The 8,774-nt window shown below is 41.2% G+C and overlaps 1 protein-coding gene across 1 annotated transcript; it reads right to left on the bottom strand.

Annotated features, from left to right (window-relative positions):
* Positions 1-857: 857 nt before the first annotated feature.
* On the bottom strand, positions 858-7,013 carry LOC149847439 (carboxyvinyl-carboxyphosphonate phosphorylmutase, chloroplastic-like). Its single transcript, XM_089997024.1, has 7 exons — positions 6,628-7,013; positions 6,439-6,512; positions 3,138-3,220; positions 2,976-3,000; positions 2,820-2,839; positions 2,316-2,471; positions 858-1,541 (listed from the first exon to the last, which is right to left on the bottom strand). The coding sequence occupies exons 1-7, from the start codon at positions 6,963-6,965 to the stop codon at positions 1,149-1,151; spliced, it is 1,089 nt and encodes a 362-aa protein (XP_089853150.1). The 5' UTR covers positions 6,966-7,013; the 3' UTR covers positions 858-1,148.
* Positions 7,014-8,774: the final 1,761 nt, after the last annotated feature.

The raw sequence follows: 8,774 nt of genomic DNA on the forward strand, positions 1-8,774 counted from the left end.
GATGTCTCTCATGCCCAGTTCTTTTGCCGCACTCTCGCCCCTAACGACTCTTTTCGCACAAGACCTTGCTACCTGTCTTCCTTCCTTCGGGGGTAGATTTGTTCCCTTCGCGCCTTATCTAGGGCAAGGGACCTACTCCTCGATCGCGTTTCTTGGCATGACTAATCCTTCACGAACGAGTGCAGACAAACAACTTTCTCAAATCTATCAGTTTACATCTTCCCAGTAAATGTGTTCTGTGCGAGGAGGTCGAAGAATCTGTGTTTCACCTTTTCTGGGAGTGTCCTGATTTTCAGAACCTCTTTAAGGTTACCTGGAATAACCTTGTCGTTACCGTGTGCCAGGAGTCGTTCGTTGTAGACCTTTTGTGGGGCCCTTAGCCAGTTCACAGTTACAAGCCCTGGCAGATTATTTGGAGAACGTGACTTCTCTCATCCTGGTAGGTTGTTTGGATGACTCGCAACAATGTCATTTTTCGGCAAGTTCCAAGAGTTTTTAATAAATTAGTGAACTGTATTTTGGCGGATGTGTACGCCATTTTGCGCATTACCATCCCCGATCTTCATCGCTTTCGGTCGCCGTGGACCCCCCCTAACCAAGCTGATCTAGCCTGTTTTTTGTTTCTTTTTGTTCTTAGTTTTGTTTCTGTTTTCTCGGTTTGTCTCTGTTTTGCGTTGCTGTCGGGTTTAATGTTTGTTGATCCTTTTCGTAATGTTGATGTTTATAGTTCCCCTCTCTCTCTCTCTCTTGCATAAATGTGAAAATATCTTTCCTCTTTGCTCAGCATATCTTACCACAGATATCTCACATTGTTAATTACTTGGGAGACCCCCACAACATTCTGCACATAGCAGTACTTAATTAATGCCATCCACAGTCACAATATTGCTGCTCTTATAAGAAATGGACAGACTACATTAAAAAACTTTACAAAGATAATCACAAACAGAGTACAACCATTTGTAGTATGAGAGATCATTTCTTCTGACACTAATCAACTTCCAAACATTCCACGCCTAGAAACCAACATAGTGATAAAGTACATGGTTCTCCTATGGACAGCCATTGCACTTTGGTGACCCAACCAAAGAAAGATCAACACGATCAAAATCCCACTCATCAAATTATACCCAATTGTTGCTCAAGTTTCACAGAGCCCCACTGCTAGACTTCACCTCGTTCCTGGCTTCAAGTGCATTCTTGTACTCCGCATAGCGAGCTTCACGTGCAAAGTAAGACTCCAGGTTGATCAACTGATTGAATTCTGAAAAGCTAGCCAACTTGTCGAGAAGGTCCTTGCTGGACCCTGTCTGCTTCATCTTTTGCAGTACGTCCGTCAAGGCATGGGCTGCTGCATAGAGTATTGTAGTTGAGTGCAATATGATATGGAAGCCCATCTCCTTTAGCTCTTCTTGTGTGTGCAAAGGAGTGACACCTCCTTCTATCATGTTGACAACCTTGTAACCGTTTGTGTTGCGCGCAATTTCGAGAAGTTCATTGTCACTTCTTGGTGCATCAACAAAGCAGGCATCTGCTCCAGCCTGTTTATGTCAAGTTAAACTTCTGTAAATGCCTTTTGTAATAGAATGCATACTTGTATTGTATTTTCCTTTGGAAAAGGAAAGCACGTTAAGATTGTTGTGTAAATTAAGTTCAAGTAGTTAGATTTCTTTAACTTGATGTCTGTGTGACTAAGAATCATTGACAATGACAACTTAGTCAAATGGTGGACTTTTTATGTGATTACAAGTTTGAGTTACTCCACCAGTGAGGACTAAAGTGCATTTGGAAGGTTTTAGGAGCAGATGTGTTGTCTCAATAGGATGTTCTGGTCTAGTTGTGTACACTCCTATATTTGATTTATGTGAGAATATATTAAGAAAGGCAAAGTTTTGGGTGCTTAATACAAAGTCTAGGATGGAAAGCAAAGACAAAATTATAAGCAAGGGAAACTATAATATGACCAAACACATCCTATTTCTGCCATCTTTGAAGAAGAGGATTAGCAAAAACTTTTTTGGGAGAGGTTCCCATATCCCATCATTTTATAGTGTTGTTAGTCTCTGCTGTTGAACTTCCAAGAACTAGTGGCTTAGACAGTTTGTGGCCTCTCCATGTACAGAAACTTGACATGCTCAGGAACTTCTGCCCTAGTGCCCTCTTAAGGACAGGTTGTTGGTTAAAGGTTTTGAGCAAAATTTTGGCATTGACAAGGCCAGGAAACTACAAGATTGATACTGTCTAGTGCAGGAAAAATCAGGTTATAGTGGCACTGTACTGTAGATTTTCACTTTTATTATTTCATCATGAAGTACCTCCATGTATAGGTTAGCCCTTGATATGGCCTCTGCTAATCCATATTTCTCTGATATGGCCCTGGCATCAGTTCGGGCAATGAGGAAGAAATCAGAGTTTCCTATAGCATCTCTTGCTGCAGCAATCTTTGCAGCATGCTCCTCTGCAGGTATAACCTTCAAAAGATATGCAAATGAAAATAAGATGCGATGAAAACACAGATGAAGCCTATGTGATTACATAGTATTAATGATTGGAGTGATAAGCCTTGCACATGTATGCATGTCCTAACATGTAAGTTCATAAAAATATGAAAGCATACATGTACACCTTTTTTTTTTTTTTGAAAATCTAGCAGACATGTACACATGCAAACATAGAAAGCACATACAAAGTTTTATCATACATCTAGATGATGATTCACTTATCATCATATTGGCAGTTTTGCCATTCTAAGCTCATTTATGGATCTAATGTGTAAAAAGCTGCATGGTTGTCCTACAGGAGTTATGAGCCGAACTAACCTGTTTGCCACGCATATGGCCTTCCAGGTTCGTGCACATAATGAATAACAAACTCCATTAGATACTCATACATGTAAGTTTAAAACAAAACATGAATTTCTCTACAATTAATTCTTTAAGAAACAAAGATGAGATGCCATGAAATGGCATTCTTACCGCACTTCTTTGGCCATGCTTGATCCTGAAACAATAGAAAGATTAACAGTAAGTTAAAAGCGAACATGCAAATCATGCTTAAGCATAAAAGCTGAAGGTTGAAATTGCCATATTATACTTCCACAGAATCACATCTAAAGAGTGTAGAATTTGTGAAAGTACCTCAAGAAAGCATCCAGCAGCACCAGCTGCAATCAAATCTTGGACAGTCCTTTGTACATTGAGAGCATTCCCACCACCAGTGTCTAAGATGGTATCAAGAAAACAAATACTAATTTTTAGCCACATGAGATGAAATACAGTGCAAGTTTTCCTGTCTATCTGGATGTGAAGCATTTATTTTGTCTTAATAGACTAGAATACAGGCTTTATAAGATCTCACTACACTATTTGAAATGCCATACCTCACACAGCTTACACAAACTAGTCCATAAGACAGTTAACAGTACAATAGCAGAATCTATGAAGTAAAAATTACTATGTTAGAAATGAACCAGAATACAACATTATTGCAAAAACTCCCATTTGGATGCATTGGAATTATTGGCATTAACTTCAAGCAGATGCGGCAGATCCTAAGAATTGATATCTATAGTAGAAATGAGCCAGATACAATATTATTGGCATGGACTCCCATTAGGATGGATAGGAATTATTGGCTTGAAACCTCGAACACTCGAGCCATGTCATGTATGGTAGACTTATTACTCTAAAAGTTTGATTATGCATAAGGAACTGAAAGCCAATTTGCCAAATTGTACTAACACAGAAATCCAAGCCAGATATGCAGTAGAAGCAGGACAAAGCAAGACTTATATCAGAAAATGATAAAGAAAATAACGTATTCACACAAGGATTATAATGCGAATAGCTGCAAACTTGGGCACCTAAGGTTTTGATAAGTTCCCTAGCAATCTAAAATGGACAACGCTGTACTTGATTGCATGAGCTAACAAATTCACTTAGTAAAAGCAGGTTCCCCCCGATCCATTTCTCAGTGTAGATCATACCTAGGGTAGCATCTGTGATCTAAAATACCTTTTGTTTGGATAGTTCCTCATCTGCTAAATGGGTCCAATTTGGATAGATGGGAATAAAAGTAAAAATCCTAGATCCAATTCATATATACCTGACAGCGATCCAAGTTCAGTTGTGAAAGAATATGTCCTGAATCTGAAAACATATCCTCTCTGGATCAGACCTGGGCATCTTTACCCACTGTCACCTGGATCCGTACAATGATTATCAATATGTTACTGAGGTTTGTTAGAAGTTTCTGGTGAAGTCTTTCCAGGTGGGGGGAAGTTGCAGTTTTCTCCTACTTTTTGAAACCTCAGTAGGATAAGACAGTAGCTGAAAGAAAACAAATAAAGAAAGAAAAAAGATGACAAGATGCCCTTCTCCCTTTCACTAGGAAACAACAAAAAGTGGAAAGGCTACAAGAAGAGATGAAAAAATTACAATGGAATGCATATGTAACTATACAACTGATTTCAGTTATCTATCTTAGAATTAACACTGTAAAAACCCTTTTTTTTTTCTTTTTACTGTTGTCTTTCTTGAAACTTGAAGGCAAACTAGGATGTAGACACCAAAATTAGAATTAAAAGTATTTTCTGCTTTATTCATTCTTCCAAACAAGGAAAAATTCTTCACCACTAGTCAAAAATTACCTTAATCCAGACCCCAACTCACCTAGGTTGGTTCCAACTTGGACCTAGTGTGAATACACTCACACTTAAGTCTGACCTGAGACCAGCTTAGTCCTGCTATATATATCTTAAAAATTAATTACTTATATATAACAGGTGTATCCCCATACTGAAATTTATGTGTCGTACCCCATGTACCTGCACTCGTACCCATGTGATAGATCAGACCCTACCCACAACAGTGTTGTGCAGATCAATTAATTGAATGCACATGGATCCAACCCTGCTCTAACTAGTGGATCTATAACTGAAGGGACATGGAGCCCCACCTCGTTTCATGTCGTTCTGGTCATTATTTAACACAGGCTTAGTAAATGTGACAAAGGCATCTATTCTTTCATTGCTGGCCATAAAGGGCTTTTTACTGTTTTGGGGCTTCTATCTAGCCAAGGGTCCAAAAGACAAAAAGACAATTAAGAATATGTGATCATTTTTTATGCAGCACCGCTGCATCACAGTTGAATATACATGGTGGACCAGCAAATCTTTTTGAATTTTAGGGTACGGTTCAGTACATGACTGTTTCCCACACTATTGCTGCACAAGGAATATACCTAAAACTATATAACCAAACTCCAAATTACAACCTTTCCCATAGTTCACAAAACCAAGCTGCAGTTTGTAGTTATTACATGATAGTGGCAAGTTGACTACAAATAAAATTCTAAAAAGTTGCATCAACAGTTTTTTTTTTTTTTTGCCTTCTGTTTTCTTTAATGGAAAGCTAGTTCCGAGGTTGCCGTGTTGTGAAAAATTCAGGTTAGGTGGCCAAACTCTAGAGAGAAGAGACTACCACTTCTCCCACCTACCGGTCAAGCTCTTCGAAGTAGACTTGAGGGGATGAGAAGGCGCAATATTTCTCTTAAGGGTGGGGTTGCTTTAAGCCTTTTTTCTATGAAAGAGGCTCTCTTTCATCCTCTTTTCCAAAAAGGGTGAAACATGTATAACAAATGCCAAAAGGCAGCTTTCCTGTCAAAATCCTCCTTTTGGGAAAGTACTTTCCCTGCAATTTCAAAAGAAAGGGGGGCTCCCTCGAGTGGGGAAAACCTGTTCAAGATGTCGGACCATTTCAGGTAAGTTTGAATCTCGCATGGACCTGCGTCCTACTTGTACAGTAAAAAACACCAAGATAGCCCCTTCCCCAAGTGGAAGAAGCTCACTAGGTTTTAACACGGGTGCACCCAACTAACATCCTGCCTAGACAGTAAAACCACAAGATGGTCCCTTGCGTTTTCAACGCAAGTGAACAAAATGGAGAACCCAAGAAAGAATGGACAGTTGCGCATTCATAACCTTGTGAGCAGACATGTGGCATGTTTCTTGTCCTAAGAAGAGGTCATTTGTTATGGAGCGGCGCTGCATGTTTAGCATGCAGATGACCTGAACATTTATTTTCTCAAGATGAACACCACACCCATATCGAGACATACTCAGATGGGTGGCTGTCAAGCAGGTAATGTGAACATTTATGATAAAATGATAGGTAAAGATTTGGTAAAATGACAATCACACTTTGTGCGTGGCAGCACACCATCCAAGGTTCTTGATATTTAGATGCACCTTAGTGGTTTCCTTTCCTTGAGCAATCAATTTTAACTTCAACTGGTAGCACTCACTCATACAAGCATTGTCAGCATGCAGTATCAAACGTGCACCACCGTCGCTATTTCTTAGAAACAAAGGAAGAGGAAGAGAAGAGGAAGAGGAAGAGGAAGAGGAAGAGGAAGAGGAAGAGATCATGAAGGCTATACCGGCGTCTGCGATGAACGGAATGTCGGGAGCTGCAGCGCAAATGGTCCGTGCCGCCTCTGCCATCTCCGGCGGCCTGAAACCAAGAATCAATTCAACTACCAACCTTCAATTGAGGCAACAGAAAGGAAAAAGAGAGCACACAAAGTTACAGAGAGAATGACATGCACTAAAAAGATCAGTGAATTTACGTCATCAGGCCGATGTCCGGCTTGCCAAGGCGTGCGGCTGAGACGGAGTAGCCGGAGATGAAGCCGGCGCTGAAGCCGGTCTTCTGAACAATGGCAGCGGAGAGCGCATCGTAGCAGCCGGGGAGGAGGGCCACACCTTCCTGCTCAATTATCCGGTGGATTCTTGTGGTGTTTCCTGCAGCAGAGTCGGAGGAGTTCGAGGAGAAGCCTCGCCGAGCGGCCGCGTTCTCGGCACCGGCGACAGGAGACAGCACTGTGGCGTATCTAGTGAGAAGACCGGCCGAGTTTCTGGCAGCCTTAGAGCGTAAGGCAGCACTCACTGAGAAAATTCCGGTCATCTCTCTCTCTCTCTCTCTCTCCTGTGTAGGCAGGAAGTATATCCAAGCTGTGTGGTTGATGCAGCAGCCTGCATCTCCTTATATAGAGCACCGATGGATCTGGCAGTGGGACCCACCATGTGAGTCTTCTGCACTTTTGTAATTTGTGCATAGAAGGTGGGCAAAGTATGGGGGGCCTCCATGTATTTCTGATGTTTTGTAGGTATCGGGTTTACTGGATCGATCCGAACCTGATGTTAGGTCCAGAATCAAACCCGCTTTAATGGGTCTGGTAGGTGCACTGGGTAGATCGTAGTGCTGAGTCTGTGGCCATATCTGGACATGGTCTGGGTATTTCCAAGCAAGATCCAACATCCAACCCCATGTTCACAAACTCGGGCCAGACTGGGGTCAATCCCAGCTCATTATCTGGTACCCGTATATGAGAAACTAGCCTTGAGAAACCCATTCTGGAGTCGAACTGTCGAAAGTGTCAGATCCGGCTCCATGTGGGACTGCATTTTATGCAAACCAATAGCCTGGATAGTAATCCAGATCCAGACCCATGAAGACCATTCAGTGAGTGTGGAAAAAACCGGACCTATCATGGCATGAACCAGCCTTAAATGGTGGCCATGTTCAGTTTATATATAACTCAACCACCATGTTTTTTACTGCATTGATTGGTGAAGGCCAAGGGAATGGGTTCCATTTATTAGCGTCCATTAATCAATGGTGGTGGTGTTTTTCTTTTTTATATTAAAAACAAAACATTTAGAGGCCTACTTTTATTTGATATTTCAAGAGCCTCAAGTTGTTTGACAAAACACACCTTGTGACCTAAATTTATTTTCATCGACACTTTTCAATACGTACAGAGACTTCAAGTATAGCAACTCACATTATTATTGTTAATCAGAGAGTACACCCAGTGCCACCTGTTGGTTTCGAACTTGTGACGTCTTGTCAACTTGATGATATTCACAAGTCGCCTCTACTAGATGAACTCCCTTATGAGCATCACAGGCTGGTGCCCTCTGCCCATTGGAGAACACACCCAGTTTCACTCATGGGTTTCGAACTTGTGACATCATGTTAACTCAGCGTTATTTACAAGTCCCCTCTACCAAATGAGTAGAACCCTTGTGGGTCTTAATCAGAACTCGGGTCCGGCCCGAGTCTAGCATAAAATTTCAGAAATTACACCCGGGTCCATGTCTCTTAATCGAGTCTTCATATTTGTCACCATACCCGGACCCATAGAGTATTTAGTTCTGGTCGGGTCCGAGTAAAACCGACCTGTTGACACCACTAAAGGCAACCAAGTGCAGTAGCACACTTAAAGTGTGCAATGTGATTGCACCTGATTAGCCCTCTAAGCAAAGAGCAACCAACATGAACAAAATTACAAAATTGCTCTTATAAGGAAACACGCAAAGCACGGTGTTTCAAACCAAATCTTATGGAAAACTATTTTGTAAAACTCTTGGTCATGAAAAGGACTGGTTTGACAGTTTCAACAAAAGAAGTTAGGTAATGATACAATTAAAGAAAAATCAGGACTGTTTTTTGAATATCTGGCAAAAGAATGGACGATAAAAATAAAATCTTCTCTATTATTTCATTGACCCACGTCACCAGCTGTCACAAAAAGACCGGTACGGCTCCCGAATATAGACAAAAAAAAAATGCAATAATTGAGAGATGGCACACTTCGTGAGCACCTTTGCCTGCTCTGGGAGCTTTCCACGGAATCGCACAACTTTGGATGAATTTTTGTGGGGGCTTACCGTGGCAACGCAAACGTGAGGCTCTCTTTTCTTGGGAAAA

This window comes from Nuphar pumila, chromosome 2, assembly GCF_984573655.1.
Source record: "Nuphar pumila chromosome 2, dmNupPumi1.hap1.1, whole genome shotgun sequence".
In the NCBI taxonomy this organism is placed as follows: Eukaryota; Viridiplantae; Streptophyta; class Magnoliopsida; order Nymphaeales; family Nymphaeaceae; genus Nuphar; species Nuphar pumila.